We start from the raw sequence: 25,254 nt of genomic DNA on the forward strand, positions 1-25,254 counted from the left end.
CTTTCTGCCTTTGGCTCAGAGGGGCTCAGAAGTTGAACATACCTGTGCTCTGAAAATCCCTTATTTTGGCTGCTGATCCCTTATTTTCGAGGCTGCTGGTCCCTTATTTTCAAATCTGTAAGTTAACATCTATGGTCTAGCCTAGGGCCTATAGGGAAATGGAAGCCAATTTAAACTTCTTTTCATGGATGTTTCCATGTACGGCTCCGTCTCATCTTCCTGCTTCTTGTTCTTCTATACTCTTCCTTGTTCTTTATGTTCTAAAGGCACTTTACTCCTCATCAAACCCAAAATCTCAGCAGTTTCTCCTCACCTACGCTGTTTTTCTCGTTATTCCAGATCGTTGCAACGCCATCCCTCTTGTTGCTAGAACATCTCCATCAGATGTCATTTTTTAAATAGCTTTTTGAGTCAGGCGTGCTAACCTCTGGTCTTTATCCATTAGTTAATCCCCTCCCCTGTCACAGTTTCCCTTCCTATTATGTTCCTCCTTCTATAATGTCCAAGAGACTGCAAGCCGGCAGACAGGGCCTACTTAATTCCTTATACCGAACAGCACTTAGCTTTAAAACCAGTTTGGAAACCACTCCATTACTGCTACTCAGAATAACAAGAGCTTAAACAGAGGTCAGCAGAGCCCAAATCCAAATAAACATGCATTGGGCTTGTAACCTTAAATCCCACCAGCATAATTTAGTTTAATTTTGTTCAGTTTAGCTCATAAATGTTTTGATGACCTAGTATTTGTACTAAGACAGAAGTCAGATGCAATTCCTCACAGTAGGAACCAGAGAACTGACTTGATGGAGCACACCACAGTCATACTGGTCCATATTCTGTCTCAGGTTGGACTTTCTTTCCTGACTTCATAAACCACAATTTATGTAGCTGGGAATGAGCACCATGGCTGATTGCTCCTCCTTCATCTCCTCCCTTCTCTTTTCCAAGGCGGGCACGGACTTCAACGTTTCCAAGACCATATAACACCAGTCCTGAAATACCTACATTGGCTCCCAGTACATTTCTGAGCACAATTCAAAGTGTTGGTGCTGACCTTTAAAGCCCTAAACCATGGGTAGACAAACTAAGGCCTGGGGGTCGGATCTGGCCCAATCGCCTTCTACATCCGGCCCACAGACGATCCGGGAATCAGAGTGTTTTTATGAGTAGAATGTGCCCTTTTATTTAAAATGCATCTCTGGGTTATTTGTGGGGCTTTCCCCCCCAAAATATAGTATAGCCCCCCACAAGGTCTGAGGGACAGTGGATCAGCCACTCAAAAAGTGTGCCTCAAAGGCCTAGTATACCTGGAAAGGGAAAGATTCCAAGAGGAAACTGGGTTAGTGGTGGCAAAGAGTGTTAAATACCTGGGGATTAACATGACATCTAAGAATGTGAACTTATTTAAGGACAACTATGACAAGTGCTGGACTGAGATAAAGAAAGATTTAGAAATATGGTCAAACCTGAAGCTTTCCTTGTTAGGTCGAATTGCTGTGATCAAAATGAATGTATTGCCTAGAATGTTATTTTTGTTTCAGACATTACAAATTGTTGATAAACTGGACTGTTTCAAGAAGTGGCAGAAAGACATATCTAAATTTGTCTGGCAGGGCAAAAAGCCCAGAATTAAGTTTAAGATACTTACTGACTCTAAAGAAAGAGGGGGGTTTGCCCTGCCGGACTTAAGACTTTACTATGAATCGGCAGCTTTCTGCTGGTTAAAAGATTGGCTACTTCTTGAAAATGCAGACATTCTAGATTTGGAAGGATTTGATAATAATTTTGGTTGGCATGCATATATCTGGTATGACAAGGTTAAAGTGTATAAGGGTTTCAAAAATCACATTGTCAGGAAAGCACTATATAATGTATGGATACGGTATAAAGATTTATTGGAAAACAGAACTCCCAGGTGGCTTTCACCTATGGAGGCTAAGGAGGTAAAGAAACTTAATATGACAACCAATTGGCCGAAATATTCTGAGATTTTAGAACAAGAAGGTGGTGAATTTAAATTACAAAGTTATGAGAAAATAAAGTCCAAGGTACGAGATTGGCTCCATTATTTTCAAATAATGGAGGCTTTCAAACAAGACAGGAAAATTGGTTTCCAGGTGGAGAAATCGAAATTAGAAACAGAATTGTTAGAACCCAATACTAAGAATTTATCAAGAATGTACAACTTGCTGTTGAAGTGGAATACAATAGATGAGACAGTGAAGTCTGCTATGGTTAAATGGGCACAGGACATAGGTCATGACATTATGTTTGCTGACTGGGAGCAGTTATGGACCACAGGTATTAAATTTACGGCATGCAATGCCTTACGAGAAAACATAATGAAAATGATTTATAGGTGGTACATGACCCCAGTCAAGCTTGCGAAGATTTATCATTTGCCCAATAACAAATGCTGGAAATGTAAAGAGACTGAGGGTACCTTTTTCCACCTTTGGTGGACCTGCCCAAAGATTAAGGCCTTCTGGGAAATGATTTACAATGAAATTAAGAAAGTGCTTAAGTGCACCTTTAACAAGAAACCAGAGGCATTTCTCTTGGGTATGGTCGGCCAGTTGGTGCTGAAGAAGGATAAGAATTTCTTTTTGTACGCTACTACGGCAGCAAGGATTCTTCTAGCAAAGTATTGGAAGATACAAGAGCTACCCACGCTGGAGGAATGGCAGGCGAAAGTGATTGACTTTATGGGACTGGCAGAAATGACCGGCAGAATCCGCGACCAAGAGAAAGAGACTGTGGAAGAAGATTGGAAGAAATTTAAGATGTATCTTAAGAATTATTATAAAACTGAGGAGTGTTAAAATGCTGAGGGAAAAGAAGACGTAGAATTGCAGCGATAATTGGGTTTAAAATTTAGGGTGGAATAGAGAAAGAGGACGAATTTATATTTAATTGGGCAAGATAGGTTGCTGAATAATGGTACTAAACTAAGGATGCAAAAAGGGAAAGGTATGGGGAAGTCCGGGAAAAGAGGGTTATGAAAATAAGGTTATGAAAATATGAGTTTTTTGTTTGTCTGTTTTTTGTTGTTTTTTGTTTCTGTTAAAAAATTGGAAATTAATAAAAATCTTTACAAAAAAACCAAAAAAAAAACAAAGGCCTAGTATACCTGAAGGAGCATCTCTACCCCCATTGTTCAGCCCGGACACCGAGGTCCAGCTCCGAGGGCCTTCTAGCGGTTCCCTCACTGCTAGAAGTGAGGTAACAGGGAACCAGGCAGAGGGCCTTCTTGGTAGTGGCGCCCGCCCTGTGAAATGCCCTCTCATCAGATGTCAAGGAAATAAACAACTATCTGACTTTTAGAAAACATCTGAAGGCAGCCCTGTTTAGGGAAGTTTTTAATGTTTGATATTTTATTGTGCTTTCAATATTCTGTTGGGAGCCATCCACAGCGGCTGGGGAAACCCAGCCAGATGGGCGGGGTATAAATAATAAATTATATTATTATTATTATTATTATTATTCATCCCTGGGATGTATTAAGGCTCTGTTACGTCCAAACTGGGAAACTGGCTTAATGTCAGTCAACAAACTAGGCTGATAAGACGTGATCTGATTCTGTTGCACAAAGTGAGAAGCGCTTCGCCTCAATGCTCATTCCTGGCTTCATAAACTGTGGCTTGTTTGAACCGGACTTCAGAGTCCAAGAGAAGCAAGTCGCAGGTCCTGGTAACCACACAAACAGAGCACGAAGATGACCTCCTGTCTGTTAAGTTTGTCCCAAGAATCTGATATTCATTTTGCTACGACGTCGAAGAGCCATTTGCGGACTTATTTCCAAAGAAGAAATTCTTACATATATGGGAAATTAACAAAACACACAATTAGCATGACAAAAGCCGCAGCGCAGGTATCTCACCTATCAACGCTTCAAAGCAGTTGGCCATTGCATGACGCAGATCTGATTCTCGACAAAGATCGGGCCCGTGAGCATAAAGCATAAATCGATCCAGCTCCAGCTTCTACAAAAGACCAAGACAGTTTCTGTAAGATGAAAGAGTTCCCAAACTACAGACCAAAGACACTGTGCAGAAACACATGGAACACACACTGTTAGGGATATGTAAATGTTAGGGCATCTTCGGACAACTTGTTTAGTGTTGAAGGTCAAATTGGAAACACACAATGGGCTGGAGAGCCAAAGCTAACTGGCCAATTTACTTGCACATAATTATTATAATTTGCATGACATTTTGATGAATGTAGTAGATGCCAAATTATAGTTGATGGAAATGTTGCATTAATCCCACAGTACTCACACTCTGTAGAACGAGATCCTCAGGAATGAAAATTAAGCCCAGCCTTTTAAAATGTCTTTAGCAGTGTTAGAAACTGAGATACGAAAGCTAGGAGCTAAAGGGCACCTTAAACAGGGGTTAAGAGCACAACAACGAAATGTCTAGGCGCACTTTTTTAATAACAAGAATACAAAGCTGAAAATGAACCAACTGCAGCTAAAATATTATGTTCATTTTTCACATGATCTAGTCCTTCCCCTGCCCACTCCCCTAATATTCTTAAGAGGGTCTCTTCTCCTGCCTTTGGAGAGTAGCTGGAAGTGAGGAGGCAGAAAAAGGTCCTCCTTTCCTTCCACTCTGCAGTTTTAATCTGAAATTTTAGGCACAGTCCTGCGCCCAGAGCTCAGAAGCCGCTCACATCGATGAAATTCCCTGTTGCAAAATGGGCCTGGAACAATGGGAGTTTCAAACGTTGGTCTTTAGAAAAGGATACAGAAATTGGAAGTTTAAATGTATTTCATATAAACGTATTTTGAAGTTGCCTCCCGGGTTCGGATGTTAACCCTATGCATATATTCTCTACGCGGGTAGAGAATCAGGATCACACCATTCTGCCCCAATCACACTCCCAGCATACCCACCCTGTTCCCAGACCTTCCCAATACCCATACTTTGGATGCTACGTACAACAGAATCCAGTATCCCATAGCCCAGTATCTACATCACTATTTGCACATCCACCAATGTATGTATGTATGTTTGTTTGTTTATTATTAATTGAATTTCCATACCACCCTATACCCAGAGGTCTCAGGGCAGTTCACAGAACAAATTTTTATGGGTAAGAACTGCACATATCGTGGGTGGCTCTGTGGGTTAAACCACAGAGCCTAGGTCTTGCCGATCAGAAGGTCGGCGGTTCGAATCCCCGCAACGACGGTGAGCTCCTGTTGCTCAGTCCCTGCTCCTGCCAACCTAGCAGTTCGCAAGCACGTCAAAGTGCAAGTAGATAAATAGGTACCACTCCAGAGGAAAGGTAAACGGCATTTCTGTGCATTGCTCTGGTTCACCAGAAGTGGCTTAGTCATGCTGGCCGCATGACCCGGAAGCTGTACCCCGGCTCCCTTGGCCAATAAAGCAAGATGAGTGTCGCAACTCCAGAGTCATCCACGACTGGACCTAATGGTCAGGGGTCCCTTTACCTTTACCTATACTATGTTAGTCCTATTGAGTGTAGACCCACTGAAATTAATGGACACGACTGATTCAGGTTCATTAACATCAGCCGGTGTAGTCTGAGTGAAGATTAGTTAAATACAACCCATGCACATATTTGAAGCTGAGCTGACATGAGTCTTTTTCCTGGGCCTCTGTCAACACTGAATGTCTGTGAAGGACTTTAGAAAGCTTTGAAATAAAAATCCTTTCACTTATCCGAAAAGAAAAGAAAGCAAATATCTTTTCCCAAGTTATTTTTTATAGCTTTGCTCTCACAGGGCATTTCGGTTGGGATGGGTCACGTTTAACTTCAGAACAGTCAAATCTACGTTAGTCTATTTCAGTGCCAAGGCACGCATTTAGAAAACAATACACTGCTTCCATAGCGATTTGGCACTAGAAAGAATTTGCATTCAACTGTTATTGAGTTTAAACTATCACCCCCTTTTTAATAAAAAAACCTGTATTTTTTCAGTAAAGTTCCATTTATAGTGAATTTTACCACAGCAATTCAGACCTGAGTCACTGAACGTAAACAACAAGAGGTACATCCATATAAAAAGTCTGAAGAAAATGGATCCACAGAACTACCCAAACTGTACAGAAATTTATTCATATATGTGACTACAGCGGCAAGAAACTTATTTGCCCATAAACGGAAAGAAGAAGTCCCGACAAAAGAAGAATGGATACCAAAACTTATGGAATATGCAGAAATGGCGAAACGTACCGGAAAAATCAAGACAACATTTTTTGTATCAAGGAAGGGAAATGGTCTATTGAATATTTACAAACAAACTGTAAACAGATAAGAACATTGACAGGATTATTGTAATAAAAGTGAACACATTTAAAGGAGATGGATAAATTATTCAATTCGGCTAATTTGTAAAAGGCAGGAAATATAAAAAAATAAATTTAAGGAGCCACAGGAAGAGGGGGAAGGAAGTCAAGTTTTGAAAAGTTAAAGTGACTATCGGAATGTGTAAAATTGAAAATCATAAATGAAAAATTAAAAAGGAGCAGGAAACACGTCCAGGCTTAGTGCAGACTGGCTGCTTACAAAAAGCACTGTGTCCCTGGAATGAAATGGATTTGCACACCATGGTTATGAAGAAAACAGCCTTGGGGGCAAGCCAGGGCTTGCAGTGATCGGGATGTAATGTGAAACCGTGTGTGATGTTCCTTGCAGGGCTGCAGGGTTTTCTCGGTCCTCTGCAGGCCGAGAGCTGTTCTTTGACCTAAAATGCCCAGCTCACCATCAGGAAACATACAGGTCAGTTTTCCCTGCTCTGCAACTTCAGACTGTTCTCATGATGCGCCTAGGGCTTGCCGATCGAAAGGTCGGCGGTTCGAATCCCTGCGGCGGGGTGCGCTCCCGCTGCTCGGTCCCAGCGCCTGCCAACCTAGCAGTTCGAAAGCACCTCCGGGTGCAAGTAGATAAATAGGGACCGCTTACCAGCGGGAAGGTAAACGGCGTTTCCGTGTGCGGCTCTGGCTCTGGCTCTGGCTCTGGCCAGAGCAGCGATGTCACGCTGGCCACGTGACCCGGAAGTGTCTCCGGACAGCACTGGCCCCTGGCCTCTTAAGTGAGATGGGCGCACAACCCCAGAGTCTGTCAAGACTGGCCCGTACGGGCAGGGGTACCTTTACCTTTACCTTATGTCCTTACCCCAATCCACTATTTGTTTTTGTTTTTTTCCAAAAAAATAAATTTTCCAAATTTATAACAAACATAAAAGAAAACATTACAATATTAAAAAAGAAAAAAACAAACAAACATTTATCCTCACTATTAAAATCCCAATTTTGTTATCATTGTTAGATGACTTCCTTGAATGCCCCTAGCTGAGTTTCCATATAGCTCATTGTAGCAGTTTTCCAATACTACTTTCAAATAAAATTAACTTAATTGATTAACATCTGTCTTTCTTTTCAAATTATCTTCTATCCATAATGTTATACAATTTAACATATTTAACTCCTAGGCCAATTTGGTACTTACAAATAGTTCTACTTATACTTATTTTAGACATTGTGATATACAGTGCTACCTCGGGTTAAGTACTTAATTCGTACTGGAGGTCCGTTCTTAACCTGAAACTGTTCTTAACCTAAAGCACCACTTTAGCTAATGGGGCCTCCCGCTGCCACTGCTGCACGATTTCTGTTCTTATCCTGAAGCAAAGTTCTTAACCTGAAGCACCACTTTAGCTAATGGGGCCTCCTGCTGCCGCCGTGCCTCCAGAGCCCGATTTCTGTTCTCATCCTGAAGCAAAGTTCTTAACCTGAAGAATTATTTCTGCGTTAGCGGAGTCTGTAACCTGAAGCGTATGTAACCCGAAGTACCACTGTATTATCTTAGAGTATTTAGCTAAATAGTCCTTAAATTTCTTCCATTCTTCTTGGTGCTCCTCCTCTTTCTGTTTGCGGATTCTTCCAGTCAGGTCAGCCAGCTCCAAAAAGTCCATCTTCTTCATCTGCCATTCCTCCACTGTTGGTATTTCTTGTAATTTCCAGTTTTTGGCTAACAAAATTCTTGCTGCAGTTGTGGCATACGGAAATAGTCTAACACCTTTCTTGGGCAATTTCAAACCCCACCCCACTCTTTGCTGTCTCTGTGGCTACTAACTCCTCTCTCCACGACTCTGTTCTTTGAACCCTGCAATCCCTCAGTACACCTGGGCCAGCGTTAGAAACCGAGAAAGCTAGGAGCTAAAGGGCACCTTTAAAGCGAGGTTATAGGTGCAACCATGGAATGTCCAGGCGTGCTTTGTTAATAGCAAGAATAAAGGTAAAGGTAAAGGGACCCCTGACCATTAGGTCCAGTCGTGACCGACTCTGGGGTTGCGGCGCCCATCTCGCTTTATTGGCCGAGGGAGCCGGCGTACAGCTTCTGAGTCATGTGGCCAGCATGACTAAGCCGCTTCTGGAGAATCAGAGCAGCGCACGGAAACGCCGTTTACCTTCCCACTGGAGCGGTACCTATTTATCTACTTGCACTTTGACATTCTTTTGAACTGCTAGGTTGGCAGGAGCAGGGACTGAGTAATGGGAGCTCACCCTGTCGTGCGGATTCGAACCGCTGACCTTCTGATCGGCAAGTCCTAGGCTGTGGTTTAACCCACAGCGCCACCCGCGTCCCTTAATAGCAAGAATACAAAGCTGAAAATGAAGGAACTGCAGCTAAAATATTTTGTTCCTTTTTCACGTGGTCTAAGTCCTTCCCCTGCCCCCCCCCCCCGTAATATTCTTCAAAAGGTCTCTTCTCCAGCCTTCGGAGAATGGCTGGAAGTGAGGAGGCAGAAAAAGGGCCTCCTTTCCTTCCACTCTGCAGTTTTAATCTGAAATCTGAGGCGCAGGACCGCACCCAGAGATCAGAAACCGCTCACACTCATGAAATTCACAGCTGCAAAATGAGCCAGGAACAATGGGAGTTTCGAACACTGACCCAGACCTGATTCCAAACTGCAGGTGCGAGGAATGTTGGGAAACAGACCGTCTCTTCGTCCTCATCACACCGTGGTTTGGTCCTGGGAAATGAGAAGGAACCTCGCTCAAAAATGGAGCAAGGAAGGAAGGAGAGGCTCGTTCAGATTTGAAAACCACGGTTTGTGGGGAGCCAGTGATGTGGCGGCACAAGGCCCCAGACTATTAAGGAGGTGAAGAGAGGAAACTGCCGTTTAAACAGGAGAAGGAAGGAGCGAACTTAGTTAGAATAATGTCGCCGGAGTGCAGGTTTTTGGTTTGCTTTAACTCCTGAAGAAGAAGAAACAGAATATGCACCACAATGGAGGAATAAGGAAAAGAGGGAAATAAGCAAAATCTAAACAACGGCCTATTGCATCTGTAAATTGTCCCTAATGATTTTATTTCCCTCTGCCCTAACAACACGCAGCAAATTCAAGCATATGCCTCTGAGCACAAGAGAAAGAGAGAGGGAGAAAGAGAGAAAGAGAGAAAGAGAGAGAGAGAGAGACCCCGTTTGGTTTGTTACACCACAGCTCCACCTAGCTATTCCGACATGTGAATGTCCTCACATCAAGTCATCTGCTAATCTCCTTCAAGTCTTAAAATCAGAGGCGTTATGTAATGCATGCTAATTCTGGGGTGGAAATACATTCCAGAGTTATTAGACTTCCCCTTTTAATGCATTCATTCGGCTTGGCAGAAAGCTGCTGAGGAGTTTTCAAAGCAAGGTGGGTTGAAGAAGAAGGGACAAGGGAGATTTGTGTAAACCCCAGTTTGTTTCCGGGGCGCATCAGAAAAATCGGTTCTCTACCCGTGGAGACTTCTACTGACCAATCTCTCCTTTATTTCCCCATCTATTCCCCCAGATTTGAAAAACAGCAACAAATCCTGAAGGAGACATTTGTTGAAACACCTGTACACTGTGTGCAGCATAAATACATTCGCCTATTTAGTTAATTACAGATGGAAGCTAAGGATCTCAGGGAATCATCCGTGTTCAGAATTATGTGTGTTTCATTTTTAATTTAAGATTTCTGCCAATCCCACAGCCCATGATAGGCCAATCCAGAGGCCACGTATTATATTGAACCTTCCTCTCCAAAGCTTCACACACAGATTGGCAAAATAACGGAATTATTTTCCGTGCCACCATTGCTAGGAATGGTAGCTGGGTTATCAAGTCCAACTCACAAACAAGGTTTTCCCTTTCCACATTCTGAATCAACCTTGAGTGGCTTTGAGAAAGTACTTCAAACGAGCCAGAAAGATGGACCCACAAATTCTAGAAAAAGCCAGGAAGATATCTGTGCCTTCTCTCTGCAGGGCTAAAGCAACAAACAAGAGGCAAATGAAGAAGAAGAAGAAGAAGAAGAAGAAGAAGAAGAAGAAGTAGTAGTAGTAGTAGAAGACTCCGCTCTGGACTGCAAAAGCAATTCATTAAGGTGTGCCACTTCGGACCACAAGACCAAATCCTGAATTTAGGGGGCGCTTCTGTCTCAAGAACTTTTTGTAGCTGAATTGGAAGGGTATAAATCCGAAAGGGAACGATAAAAAGAGATGACCAGACCATGAGGAAACGTAAACCTGCCTGCTTTATATTAACAGCTTGAGAAACGTCCAGAGAATGATGGCCCAAACGTGAAGCTTGGGTGGGCATCGTTGGGGTGAAGAACAACAAAGTGTGAGTAATTGGACAATTAAAATGGAAGGAGATGGATTTTTGAGGTCCCCGAGAAAAAAAAGGGAGGGCAATCCATGAACTATGCATCTTTGGGAGCGTTAAGTGGAACTGGTTAAAGGAAAGTAAATTGAAAGATCATTCGGAAGCCCTTGGGGCAGTAACTAAGTCACTGCTATGTTTTCAGGCGCATCTAGCACATCTGTAAATCTTTCAGTAGTTTTAAATACGAGGCAGGCTCTGCTTTATGGCTGCGTTCAGAAGCAGCGCTGGCGAGGAACAATTTTTAAGTATACAGTGGTACCTCGGGTTAAGAACTTAATTCGTTCCGGAGGTCCGTTCTTAACCTGAAACTGTTCTTAATCTGAAGCACCACTTTAGCTAATGGGGCCTCCTGCTGCTGCCACACCGCCGGAGCATGATTTCTGTTCTCATCCTGAAGCAAAGTTCTTAACCTGAGGTACTATTTCTGGGTTAGCGGAGTCTGTAACCTGAAGCGCCTGTAACCCGAGGTACCACTGTATAAAAGAGAGGGTTACAAACAGAGGTCTGGATTCTATTTTTCAAAAAACAAAAACAAAACTAAATTCATAAACGGAGAAAAATAGGGACATACATCTCAAACTATCTGGGGTGCAGAGCTCTTATTTAGTTAAGTGGAGCTTTGCCTAATGTGGTGATGGGGAAAAAATTCCCTGCTAAACTCCAGATAAAGCTGATCTGAGTTGGCTGGCTTGGGAGGACACACGAGGCCATTGCACAAGGTGAAAAAAAGATCTAAAATTTATAAGCATGGAAGAAAGACAGAAAGCACTGGCTAAATTATTATGCCACCAACTAAACTGTGCAAAACCAACAAAATAGTCAACTTGTGGCAGCTAATTGGGAAGAGAAGTCTCTTTGTATGCTTCCTCTGAAGCCTGAAATATTAGTCATTGTCACCAATAGGGATGACTTTCCTATTGCCGAAACCCATTGTGACGGTTCTGACCTTTTCAACCTGATCTGCTTCGAACAGGTCTTCCCTTCCGACGTGCCACGACTGCAATGTTTTGCAAGGTTCTTAAAAACCATCGTTTACTTTCACGAGCCTGTGAGAAAAGCAGGTTGCAGGTAGCCTTTTTTGGAACAAGGACTCACCTGTAACCTTAAGCCACACTGACCTCCTTTTACTGTGCAATGACCATTTTTGTCTTTCTCCCACTTTCTACATTTTTTATTACAAGCCTCTTTAAACTATTAACACAGACCAAGTTACGCATCCCATTTTGGCATAGCTGAGCTGGCAGAGCATGAAAGACTCTTCATCTCAAGTTCATGGGTTCGAGCCCCCTGTTGGGCAAAAGATCCCAGCATTGCAAGGGGTTGGATTAGACAATCCTACTGGTTCCTTCCAACTCTGCAGTTCTATGACTTAATAATAATAATAATAATAATAATAATAATAATAATAATAATAATAAATCTCACCATCTGGCTGGGTTTCCCCAGCCACTCTGGGCGGCTATATTTGTGGCATATTGTATAAATAAATATTTTTCCCAATGGAAGACCAACTAACTGTGTGAGTTCATTCCCCGCCCCCCCCCAAAGAACTCTCACAATATTTAAATTACATTTTAAAATATATTACTACGTCAGCCCGTGTCTTTAGGGTGAAGAGCGGAGGGGGAAAATGTTTATTTAATTACATAAATAGCAAACAGACACATAATCCTGGGCCAAATGCTTCCCCCCCCCTTTTATTTTTGCCCTCCATTGTCTATCTGCTCCGGTCCACTTTCTCTACCATGTTACATAGACGGAACAATTTAGTTGTTAATGCCCCTTTCGTAAACTGGGTTTAAAAGGGGGCATACATAAAGTGAATTGTGCTGAAAAGAAAACGCTCCATGTATATTCTGAAGCATAGTTGTCTCCCACTGAAAGTTCCTAATTAAACTCCTAATTTAAGTACCTTTTTTAAAAAAGAAAAGAAAAGAAAACATCTAAAGCATATTGGTCACCACCCAGACAGATCCTTGTAGTACATTGCAAGGCCTCAGAAGCACAAAGCGGCATTTTCTGCCCCCAACCCAAATTATGGCCCCTCATTTGGAGGCTCCTTCTCAAAATATCTTGACTCCAAGGTGTGCCCAGCTGGGTCCTGTTTCTAATAAGATATAAAACTCTTCTGCCTACAAGGAGATTGCAGTGCGGCCCAAGGAAAAACACAAGTGTGGATCGCCCACCTTCACTTAATGAATCCATCTGGGCAATTCAAAGCCAATTCAAACTGTGAAAAAAATAATTGTTAAGTTACCTTGGCCAGCATGGCAAGATGTTGGTTCTGAACGATGGCAGTGCGGTATGTGGCTAAGCCCCCTTCCTCTAGACTTGGAAACAGGTAGTATAAATGAACACTGGAAAGAAAGGAGAAAAGGCACATCAAAAGCCGTAAATCTCTCAACGGCAGAGACACTTAGCAGCTGCCTCTCCTGCAAGAAACCATCATTGTCTGCTCTTATGCACGAGGCAAAAACGTTTTCATGCACCTAGGCGTTTGGTCCTTAATATGGCACAGGAGTTGGGGGGGGGGGAGCTTTGGTCCTCCAGTTGTTACTGAACTGCAACTCCCATCAGCTCCCGCAAGCAAGGGTGATAGGCAGGGAATGTGGGATTTATAGTTCAGCAATATCTGAAATGCAAAAGGTTCTCCACATCTGATGTAGAGGATACTTACCATACTTTTCCGTGTTAAAGACGAGGTTGTTGTTGTTTTTACTATAAAATAAGGTTTAAAAACTAGGGGCATTTTATACATGGGTAGTGGGTGGGGTGATGGGTGATTTGTTGGGTTAGTGAATTGTTGTCGTTTAGTCATGTCCGACTCTTCATGACCCCATGGACCAGAGCACGCCAGGCACTCCTGTCGTCCACTGCCTCCCACAGTTAGGTCAAACTCATGTTGGTAGCTTCGAGAACACTGTCCAACCATCTCATCCTCTGTCATCCCCTTCTCCTTTCCCAACATCAGGGTCTTTTCCAGGGAGTCTTCTCTTCTCATGAGGTGGCCAAAGTATTGGAGCCTCAGCTTCAGGATCTGTCCTTCCAGTGAGCACTCAGGGCTGATTTCCTTCAGAATGGATAGGTTTGATCTTCTTGCAGTCCATGGGACTCTCAAGAGTCTCCTCCAGCACCATATTTCAAAAGCATCAATACTTCGGCAATCAGCCTTCTTTATGATCCAGTTCTCACTTCCATATATCACTACTGGGAAAACCATAGCTTTAAGTATACGGACCTTTGTTGGCAAGGTGATGTCTCTGCTTTTTTTTTTAGGTAATTACTGCATCCCTAAAAAAGCTCAACAACTACTTTGGGCCAGCCTCCCCCCCAAAAGCTGGGTCATTTTCTTAAATTGGAGTCCCCCAAAATAGGGGGGTACTTTACCGTACGGAAAAGTACGGTAAGTTATTGGTCATATTGGTCATGTTTGGGACAGTCTCAGTGAAATTAACAGGCATGATTCATTTAGCTTCATTAACTTCAACGGGTCTACTCTGAGTAAGGTATAGCTGAACACAAAGCTAGGTCGACCGTCTCCTTTTTGTGTTCATCCTTTAAGTTGGTTATCTTGGCCGCACTTCCATGGAAGCAAGGCAGCAAGTTTCACTGGAATGCAAGTTCCGTTGAGTTCATCCTAGATTTACCGAGAAGTAAACCCAACTAAGTACAATGAGGCTTCCTCCTAGGTAACTGTGTGAAGGATTGCAGCCGCACAGCGCAATCCTATACAGGCCCCACTGACTTCAACGAGGCAGACTACCTCTTTTGTGCAAACTCGCACAAAGACCGAGGCGTTTTGGCTGCCAGAACTGCCCCTACGAAGAAAGTTCTATGCTCACAGTGCCAATTTTCGAGCCTCAGAAAGATTACGTGTAAAAATGCACTGCGGAGGTTTACGTAAATAGAAGTACTCAGAGAGCTTGTTTTTGAGCATTAAATAAATCTGTCCTCCTTCAGCCCCTACTATTTTCAGAGATAAAAGCCCACATACGGTTTTATGCAAACCAAACAATGCAAAAAGCCGCTCATCTCAAAGTAGTTGTTGGAAGGCACCGATGGCATTTTTCTTTTCTTCTTCTGTAACATCTTAACACTTTTGGAGCCTCTCTCTACATAAGTAGACCACTTTTCCCATTACAAACGGACACACCTGAGATCTGGAAATGAGCTTCAAATCTCCCACCCTGGAGTTTTGGGTGCTCCCTGCTGTCACAAATGACACTTACCAAGGAAATGGCTGCTGTTTTCACTAGGCTATAAAAAGTCAATTTTACATTATTTTTGTCGGGGTTTTTTTGTTTCTTTCTGAGAAGAGCCTAGGCAGGAAAAATGAAAGCCACCTTCCATTAACTGGGAATATGTTAGTGATTTATTCCAAATACAGGAGCACGAAACTGCAAACTACCGGAAGGCAAAACGCCAAGTGCGCCATTATGAAGTCGGGATTAATGAGTAATAACCCCACACTTGGGAGAGAGAATTGGGTGGGGGGGTGGGGGTGGGATTCAAAGTTTATTTGCAAACACACTTTTTGCTTGAGATTATAGCCGGAAAGATCAAGGAGCTCCGTGACAGGAAGATGACACGTTCCAAAATGATGTATTCCTTTTATTTGCCGGCTATAAAATTTGAAGCGTTTGGTCCTAGACTAGCCATTCTCCAGAGCTGTTATGAGCAACTCTCAATTACATCTGACAGGACACAGTCATCAGCTTTTCATCTCAGAGTATTACACTTTAGGCCCTCGGCTTGGAATGAAACTTCAAATGAAGACACGAGGCAGGGGATACGGACATGGCAGACCTTTTGCATCTACAGTGGAACCTTTCAGGGCTGTTGACAAACTAGAGAGGCAAAAGGTACCAGTTGATGACAGAATATCTAGAATTGGATCTGGGTTCAATTCTGAGCTTAAAGGTAAAGGGACCCCTGACCAATAGGTCCAGTCGTGGCCGACTCTGGGGTTGCGGTGCTCATCTCGCTTTACTGGCTGAGGGAGCCGGCGTACAGCTTCCAGGTCATGTGGCCAGCATGACTAAGCCGCTTCTGGCGAACCAGAGCAGCGCACGGAAACACTGTTTACCTTCCCGCTACTTGCACTTTGATGTGCTTTTGAACTGCTAGGTTGGCAGGAGCAGGGACCGAGCAACGGGAGCTCACCCCGTTGCGGGGATTCGAACCGCCGACCTTCTGATCGGCAAGTCCTAGGCTCTGTGGTTTAACCCACAGCGCCACCCGCGTCCCAATTCTGAGCATAGTCCCAAGGAAACTGAGATACAGACAGGAACGTGCTTGAAGCATTTTAAGCGCTATCTAACTTACTTCTTGTTTCTTGTTTCTTTTTTAAAAAAGACTTTTGTGTGGCCTATTTGAACAACAACAAAGCCAATAAATTAGTTTTTTTTAAAAAAAGAAAAGAAAAAAGAGAAAAAAAAGACTTGATTCCCTAAGGGCCTCTCTTCCGCATCTGTAAAGCAGGAATGACACCAATTTAGCTTGCAAGAAAAGAGGGAGATGGAAGAAACACAGATTTCGGCATGTTTAGCACACTGGAAGCAACACATAAATGTCTACTTTTTATTTTTATTTTTTTTAAAGCAGCAGAGGTCTTTGGTGTTTCGGAAGAAAAATAAATAAATGACATCGGAGTTTTAATTGGCAGAATACCCTTTCAACTGCATGATAGCCCAAAACAAATCAGGATTTTTTTCTTAATGTTTTATTTTAATGAGCAATGTATGATTTTATAGCAGAAGGTGCATTAGGAGTGAACGCAATACTCACCTAGTTAAAAATTCAACCACGGCATCTCCCAAAAATTCCAAGCGCTCGTTGTGGTTGATCCTGCAAACAGACAAATGCAGGGATCGTTACAAGTGACCCCTACGTGTATGAGTAATTAGTGATGGATAAACAACAGCCGGCCAATTCCTTGGGGTGATAAAGCAAAAAAGAGTTAGGCTCCCACTGCTTTTGGTCTTCAACACACCATCCTCCGATGCCCAACAGTGGATATTTGGGTTTCTTCTGAGTGGCACAAAAAAACCGCAGGCAGCCGGAAAGGTAATAAGGCTGATCTTAATGTTGTGTCAACTTATTAACCAAAGGAAAAGATAATGATGTGCAATGGCATGCTGAGACCAGCTTCCGCGTGCCCTGCCATCGCCCTGGATGATTTAAAGAGAAGCCTCCTCCTAGGCCATCTACAGGATTTTGGCATGGTGCCATGCAAGAAGAAAAAGAAAGCCTCTTGCAGGTAGTTCAAAATCCTCTGTTTGGTACGGCATCGCAGCCCCTCCTGCTCTTTTCCTGCACGCTCTTTTGGCACTGGCACGGAAAGAGGCTTGCCGGGAGCGCTTGGGCATTTGTCGGAAAGCAGGTATGCTGAGTGTGTTTTTCAGGCTAGAAAGAAATCACTAACAAACAGCAGAATTCCAGGTGGTTACTGCAATGAGGCGAAAGGTGCAGAGGCCACAAATAGGTTTACTGGGAGCAGTTCCAACTATTGCTGGAAATGCAGTGTTTCCCCTAATTGAAAGCTGGGGAAACCCAGCCAGATGGGTGGAGTATAAATACAATTGTTGTTGTTGTTGTTGTTGTTGTTGTTGTTGTTGTTGTCATTAACAGTTCTGTTCTGATCCCACTTACTGCAATGGACCAGCGAGCTCGTAATTGCACTCAGAAATTATGTTGTTTGCGTACCTGGAAGGAGTTGGATCATCTTGCCCAAGACGTGACATGATATTGATCAAGGTGTTTATGCCTGGGGGGGAAAAATACAGACCACGTGATATTTAGAAGGTAACCCCATTTAAACAGGCACGTTTTCTTTTAAGGGTTCACCACAAAAGTAACCTTCCAGTAATTTGAATTATGTATTGTCATTTGAACAGTAAAAGGGTGGTGCTGTGGTCTAAACCACAGAGCCTAGGGCATGGGTAGGCAAACTAAGGCCCGGGGGCCAGATCTCGCCCAATCACTTTCTATATCCAGCCCGTGGACAATCCGCGAATCAGCATGTTTTTACAGGAGTAGAATGTGTCCTTTTATTTAAAATGCATCTCTGGGTTATTTGTTGGGCATAGGAATTCATTCATTTTCCCCCACCCCCAAAAAATATAGTCCGGCCCCCCACAAGATCTGAGGGACAGTGGACCGGCCCCCTGCTGAAAAAGTTTGCTGACCCCTGGCCTAGGGCTTGCCGATCAGAAGGTCAGCGGTTCGAATCCCCACGGTGGGGGGAGCTCCCGTTGCTCGGTCCCAACTCCTGCCCACCTAGCAGTTCGAAAGCACATCAAAGTGCAAGTAGATAAATATGTACCGCTCCGGCAGGAAGGTAAACGGCGTTTCCGTGCGCTGCTCTGGTTTGCCAGAAGCGGCTTAGTCATGCTGGCCACATGACCCAGAAGATGTCTGCGGACAAACACCGGCTCCCTCGGCCAGTAAAGTGAGATGAGCGCGCAACCCCAGAGTCGTTCGCGACTGGACCTAATGGTCAGGGGTACCTTTACCCTATCTGAACAGTAAACGATTAAGCTTATGACATACGTTTGTAGTAAGGTTAGAGCTTATTGGGAAATGATATATAATGAATTGAAAAGGATGTTGAAAATAACGTTTGTTTTTTAAAAAAAACCCAGCAGCTCTTCTATTGGGAACGATAGGGGCAGAACTACCTAAACCATATAGAAACTTATTCACTTATGTGACCACAGTGGCAAGAATGTTACTCGCCCAAAAATGGAAAGAAGAATAAGTCCCAGCAAAGGAAGAATGGATACAAAAACTTATGGAATACGCAGAAATGCTGAAACTTACCAGAAGAATAAGAAATCAAGATAACAAACTTTTAATAAAAGAATGGAAATGGTTTATTGAATATTTGCAGATAAATTGTAAACAGATAAGAGCATCGGCAGGATTATTGGAATAACCTGCAGTTTCATAAGAGTATATATTTAAAGTAGATAAATAAATGAGTAAATTAAATTAATTAGGATATGCAGAAGATATTAAAAATAAATTTAAAGAACCACAGAAAGACGAGGAAGTCGTTTTGAATTGTTAAAATGATTGTGAAATTAGTGAAATGTATAAACCTGAAAAAAATAAATAAAATTTGAAGGGGAAAAAGCTTATAACATAGGTTTGCATAGCAATAGCTACCTCTGTATCACAATAGCCAAGTACCTCTGTAGAATCAAAATCCACCTGCAATTTCTCCAGTCCCAACCCTTTTTGACCACTGCCCAACCTTTTTGGCTTTGGGCATTCACCACGTGTAAAGTCCATCCTTTCCACACCTTAGTCTGGAAAGTCTCCCTTTTTTTTTTTAGCAAACTATCCATTCAACTCAGATGACCATCTTAACTCCACAAACTTGGGAATATGCCCCATTGAATTCAATGGGATTTACTTTACACAACCACCCTGCAGCTAGTAAAATAATGGGGTCAGTGGGAGAAGATTGGAAGAAATTTAAAGTTTATTTACAGAAACATTGTAAAATTAAGGAATGTTAGAAGGAGGCTGGAATGAAGTTATGTGGCTTTAGCAGAAATATTATAAAGGACTAAGTAAAAATAGACTGTTAATGGATGAAAGGAGGAAAGGTAAAGTTACATTATATTAAGATAAATTATAGGATAAAAATTGGGAAGGATGGAAAGGATTTGCTGAAATAGCTAACCGAACTAGAATACAAAAAAGGGAGGTGCGAGGAGGTCAAGGAAACAAGCAAATGAAAGATAAGTTATGGGAAGGTTCGTTGTGTTTGGTTTTTTTGTTTTTTTTTTAATTGTTTCTATTTTTCTGTTTTTTACAAGTTTGTGTTTAACTTGGTGTGTTTTCTTTTTCTTTTTGTAACCTTTAAAACTTTAATAAATATTATTTTTTAAAAATAAAATAAAATAAAATAATGGGGACCGAACTATGCAAAAAAAGTTTGGCTTGTAAACCTAGATTTCTACATGCAAGCAGGACAAGAACTCTGCCTACTTTTGCCACCTCGTTGCAGAACAGCAATTGACATTCTGGCGAAGAGAACGCAACATGCGAAACGGTCTTATGAGAAGGCATGCTGGCTCTGGTTGGCACGAGAATGCACGACCACCTGGCAATGTCACATAAGTATACCTTATGCGAGAAGTGAGGCTAATCAGGGAATCAGGTAGTGGGCCTTCTTGGTAGTGGTGCCCGCCCTGCGGAATGCAAAACGTACCTTTTTTCCTCATATGCATATGGTGGACTTTCCTATCTCCATATTTGGGCTGCCGGATGCCGCAGTTGGACAAAGAATTTCTGGCATGGTCTGGATTCATCCCGAAGTTTAGGTGATGACTTGGGTGAGTCATGGCCAGCTGTAAAGGCGGCAGAATCCCAAAGCAAAGACAAAACAGCCCTGTAAGCCTGCACTGCTCATTCCAATCGCTGCAAATCTTTAAAACGGACGGCTGCCGTGAAATTTCAGCAGCGCAGAACCACCCCCAGTTCTCACAACCGATCAAGCAACTTCAGAAGTTTTGGTTGTTCAAGTCCTCATCGTCAGTAAGCGCCGATAGCTAAACGCTGCAACTCAGTTCCAAAGACAACGTATAGTCCAGGAACATGTGGAACCAGCACGGTTAGAGGCAGAGTTCGAAACTCCCATTGTTCCAGGCGCGTTTTGTGACAGGGAATTTCAAGAGCGCGAGCAGTTTCAGAGCTCTAAAATTACAGATTGAAACTGCATATTGTGGGGGAAAGGAAAAGGCGTGTACTTTTCAACGCTTTCCATTTTTACTCTATTTGTTCACTTGAAAAGCTCTCAATAATTAAAAAAGCAACAGAAAACTGCACGTGAGGATCTAATTGCTGAAGCCAATAACCATGTAAAAATATCAGGCATGATAAAATCTTTGCTCTTTAATAGCATATTGTCTGACACCTTTGTTTTGTATTCACAGGAATGAAGGTGGACTAGATCTAGAATACTTGGGTTAACTCCACCTTATAAACATAAACAGCTCCTCCGTCCTTCTCCTTATATTCCACCCCTCTCCATCCTTTCATTGACCCCCCTCCAACCAACTCCCTGGACTCATCTACATGGGTCAGTTAAAACGCTAAAAATACATTATAAACACGTAACACCAGAGGGCGCTATAGAGCAATGGGAAATGGCACTGAGGGCTATATTGCTTTTTTAAAAAGCGTTTTTACATATCACTATAGATCCAGCCCCTCTCTCTGCTCCAGCCCCAACAAGGTCCTCTGCGCACCATGTGATGCCAATGGCCGGTGCTTATGACTCATTCTTTGGCTCCCTGATTGGCTGCCTCCATCAGCCCCCGTCTCCAGGTCGGCTTGGTCAGTTCTCTGGTTCTGCCGCCCACATGCTAATGCAAACTTACCAGCACATCTATTCCCTGCTCCTTTCCCGCCTGCCACAATGCAACTTCAAAAACATGGGAGTGCATTTCAGTCTATGACCTTACCTGCAATAAGCAGCGATCTTTAAAAGTGTAGCCTATCAGTTTATCCAGATGCATCAGACATTGATGGTAGCGGATGTGATGAGTCAGGACAGGGAGCATCATAGCATGCTAGGAGAAAGAATTGCCATTATTTATTTACAGTGGTGCCTCGCAATACGAAAAGAATCCGTTCCGCGAGTCTCTTCGTCTAGCGGTTTTTTCGTCTTGCGAAGCAAGCCCATTGACGGCTTAGCGGATTAGCGCTATTAGCGGCTTAGCGGCTTTTAGCAGCTTTAAGCGGCTTAGAAAAAGGGGGGAGGGGGGGAAAAGTTGGAAAAACTCGCAAGACATTTTCGTCTTGCGAAGCAAGCCCATAGGGAAATTCGTTTTGCGAAGCGCCTCCAAAACGGAAAACCCTTTCATCTAGCGGGTTTTCCGTCCTGCGAGGCGTTCGTCTTGCGGGGCACCACTGTATTGTAAACCATAGACCATTTATCTTGAACCAGTGCTGATTTTCCCTCTCTTCATTTCTGTGGGTTCCCTAAAGACTCAATTCCCTTATGTTTTGTGAATTGCATGATAGATCATTAACATTGTTTTGTTCGCTGGGGAGTCGGAAAAACTCGCAAGACATTTTCGTCTTGCGAAGTAAGCCCATAGGGAAATTTGTCTTGAGAAGCGCCTCCAAAACGGAAAACCCTTTCGTCTAGCGGGTTTTTCGTCTTGCGAGGCATTCATCTTGCGGGGCACCACTGTACCTGGAACTTTTAGCCCTATGTTTTTTCAAGTAATCAAGTAATAATAATAATAATAATAATAATAATATTTTTTTATTTATACCCCACCCTCCCCAGCCAAGGCCGGGCTCAGAGCGGCTAACAAGCAATAATAAAAACAAGTTGAAAGATTACAACTTAAAACAAAATTAAAATACAACATTAAAATATTGAAACATTAAAATATTAAAATGCCTCATCGCAGGAGAAGAAGGAAAAGAAAAAAGAAAGAGAGGGAGGGAATCAAATTGGCTCCAAGCCAAAGGCCAGGCGGAACAACTCTGTCTTACAGGTCCTGCGGAAAGAAATCAGATCCTGCCGGGCCCTGGTCTCATGAGACAGAGTGTTCCACCAGGCTGGAGCCAGAGTTGAAAAGGCCCTGGCTCTGGTTGAGGCTAATCTAACTTCCTTAGGGCCCAGGACCACTAGGGTGTTGCTATTTATGGACCTTGAAGCTCTCCGTGGGGCATACCGGGAGAGGCGGTCCCATAGGTACGAGGGTCCTAGGCCGTGAAGGGCTTTAAAGGTCAAAACCAGCACCTTAAATCTGACCCTGTACTTCTCCGGGAGCCAGTGCAGCTTGAAAAGCACTGGGTGAATATGTTCGCAGGGCAGAGACCCCGTGAGGAGCCTCGCTGCAGCATTCTGCACCCGCTGGAGTTTCTGGGACAGCTTCAAGGGCAGCCCCGCCTAGAGCGAATTACAGTAGTCAAGCCTGGAGGTGACCATTGCATGGATCACTATTTGTAGTGGTTGAAGCACTGGACTAGGCCCTAGGAGACCAGGGTTCAAATCCCCCACATTGCACATGAGCCACTATAAGAATGGTCTACAAGAACAGCAGATTGATTTTTAGATATATGCAGCAGGTCATGCAATACGATTGGATCTGCCTGGCTAATTCTTTGATGAGGATGATGATTTAAACAAGCAACAAGCAAGCAAAGTAAAGTGCATACAGTGTCTCCAATTTCAATTCATGGAGTCTTTTTGGCAACTTGATTACATTCGGTACGAGACACTGCTGCAGCTTATTATTATTACTATTATTACTATTATTATTATTATTATTATTAGAATTTATATACCGCCCTATACCAGAGGTCTCAGGGCGGTTCACAGAATAAAATCAAAATGTAAAACCACAAAATGCATAATCAAAATAAAAACAACAACCCAATAACCCCCCCCCCAAAAAAAAATCCCTACATTTTCAAAAGGGCATAGGATGTCAGTAAAATCAACCAAAGGTCTGGTTGAAGAGGAATGTTTTTGCCTGGCACTTAAAGGTATATGATGAAGGTGCCAGGTGAACTTCCTTAGGAAGAGCATTCCATAGATGGGGAGCCACTACAGAGAATATAACAGAGGTTCTTGAGAGAGAGTTGAAGGCCCTTGGTTTGGAAGACGGCAGCAATGCCGGGGGGGGGCCCTCACTCGCCACCCCTATCCCAGCCGCCTCATCCGCATGCCTCAGATTTTACACACATAAATAAAATGCATATGCTTCGTTCGCTAGAGATACGGAAGGGTATCCACTCACCTGACAGACATCGGAGCGGATGCCCGTTTTCCAGAACCCTTGGCTGCTCAGCTCAACAGTCACTTCACGACGCATGGTGTTTTTCTGCCTAATCTTCTGCAGCGCTTCCTTTAAAGCAAAAAAACAAAAAGGGGGGGGGGTATCTCTGTAGGACCAGACCTGGGATAGCTTAGCAGAGCAACCCAAATTGCCCCTACGTGCATTCAGAAAAGAGAGTCTTGGGTCAATGGGTCTTCTCTCACTCGCTGCTTGGGACATTGGAGCAAAACACACCGTAAGAAAACGAGAATACCCACCCCCTATGCCAGGGGTCAGCAAACTTTTTCAGCAGGGGGCCAGTCCACTGTTCCTCAGACCTTGTGGGGGGCTGGACCATATTTTGAAAAATAATAATGAATGAATTCCTATGCCCCACAAATAACCCATTCTAAATAAAAAGCACACATTCTACTCATGTAAAAACACCAGGCAGGCCCCACAAATAACCCAGAGGTGCATTTTAAATAAAAGGACACATTCTACTCAGGTAAAAACATGCTGATTCCCGGACCGTCCATGGGCCGGATTTAGAAGGAGACTAGGCCTTAGTTTGCCTACCCATGCCCTATGCGCTAGGATGAAGTTCAATGGCCTTTGGGCCCTAGTGCTTGGCCCTAGAGTCCAACGTCTTTCTCACACTTAAATAATACCATATCGATCTGTTCTTCCACTCCTAACCTGGGTTTGTATCAAACCTGAGTGTTTCCTGTCTTGAAAACCTAGAAAGCACCTGCTGATATGTAGATGGTGCTAAGATGGACCGATATAAGGCACGTTCAGGGAAAATGACTACCAGGTTTGTGCAAATAACACACTGGAGGTGTGGACAGGAGCCACATGCAGCACCTGAGCAGTTCCTCAAAGGCCTGAGATCATACCAACACAGAAAGTGCCATGGTGTGTCAGATCAAGTTTCACTAAGTCCGGCATTCTTTTCAAGAACCCCAGAATCTGATGCTCTTAGAGGCAACTGTTTGGCCACTGCGATAACCGGACACTGATTCTGGCGGGCTTTGGCCTGGTCCGGCAGGCCTCTTCTTTTCTTTTTTTAAAAATTTTTTTTTATTAAATTTTCCACTTAGCAATCCAATCATATCACATTAATTATTCCAAATTATACCAATACATATAATAAAGTCCAAATATTTTGCCAAATTATAAATTTTTGTTGGGGGTTCCCAAGCTTCAAGTTCAGTAAGGGTCCAGTCATCTCATATTTCTGCTGCTTTTAGTGTTCACCAATCCCACCTTTCAATCTTCTTGTTGTTATCCTTTTTCTTCTTAATAGCCTCTGAGTTGTTTCCACAGGCGAGTTAAAGTAAATATTATTATGCTTCTGTGTGAACTTTGTAAGGCTCTCCCTTTTTTAAAGCTGGTAAGTCTTTTGTTTATAATAAATCTTCACACACTGATCCAAAAGTCCTGCTCGGGCGGCATCTTTCTCAGTTCCGATGAAATAAAATCTAAGCATCTGCTCATTAATTTTCCCAGACATGGCCTCTTCTTTTTGCTTCTGTCAGACCCAGGGCAATCTGCCAGAAACTGACCATTGGTCCAGAAGCTCAGCCTTCTGTAGAGCTGGCTGATATATTGATAAATCGGCGTTCAGATCGCGACACCTGATTCGGGCCATTTGAGCTGGCAGTGCATCATGCCAGCTCAAATTGCCTGCAGATGCTGTCTGCGCCTTTGAGGAAGCCCCCAGCTCCTCGCATGAGATGAAGCCGTGTGGGGCTCATTCAGCTGAAGGCTGCCCCCCACCCCCAGC

General features: G+C 43.2%; 1 protein-coding gene across 2 annotated transcripts in view; it reads right to left on the reverse strand.

Annotated features, from left to right (window-relative positions):
• DROSHA (drosha ribonuclease III) overlaps positions 1 to 25,254 on the reverse strand; it is an 89,391-nt gene that overhangs the window by 29,945 nt on the left and 34,192 nt on the right. For both annotated transcript variants that reach the window (XM_079984907.1, XM_079984906.1), the window contains exons 16-22: positions 23,448 to 23,555; positions 21,150 to 21,257; positions 19,895 to 20,033; positions 17,377 to 17,437; positions 16,459 to 16,518; positions 12,929 to 13,028; positions 3,881 to 3,983 (exon numbers count right to left, since the gene is read on the reverse strand). In XM_079984907.1, coding sequence (XP_079841033.1) covers positions 3,881 to 3,983; positions 12,929 to 13,028; positions 16,459 to 16,518; positions 17,377 to 17,437; positions 19,895 to 20,033; positions 21,150 to 21,257; positions 23,448 to 23,555 — 679 coding nt within the window. The remainder of the gene's footprint in view (positions 1 to 3,880; positions 3,984 to 12,928; positions 13,029 to 16,458; positions 16,519 to 17,376; positions 17,438 to 19,894; positions 20,034 to 21,149; positions 21,258 to 23,447; positions 23,556 to 25,254) is intronic.

The sequence above is a fragment of the Podarcis cretensis genome, assembly GCF_951804945.1.
Source record: "Podarcis cretensis genome assembly, chromosome: 7".
NCBI classification, from domain to species: Eukaryota; Metazoa; Chordata; class Lepidosauria; order Squamata; family Lacertidae; genus Podarcis; species Podarcis cretensis.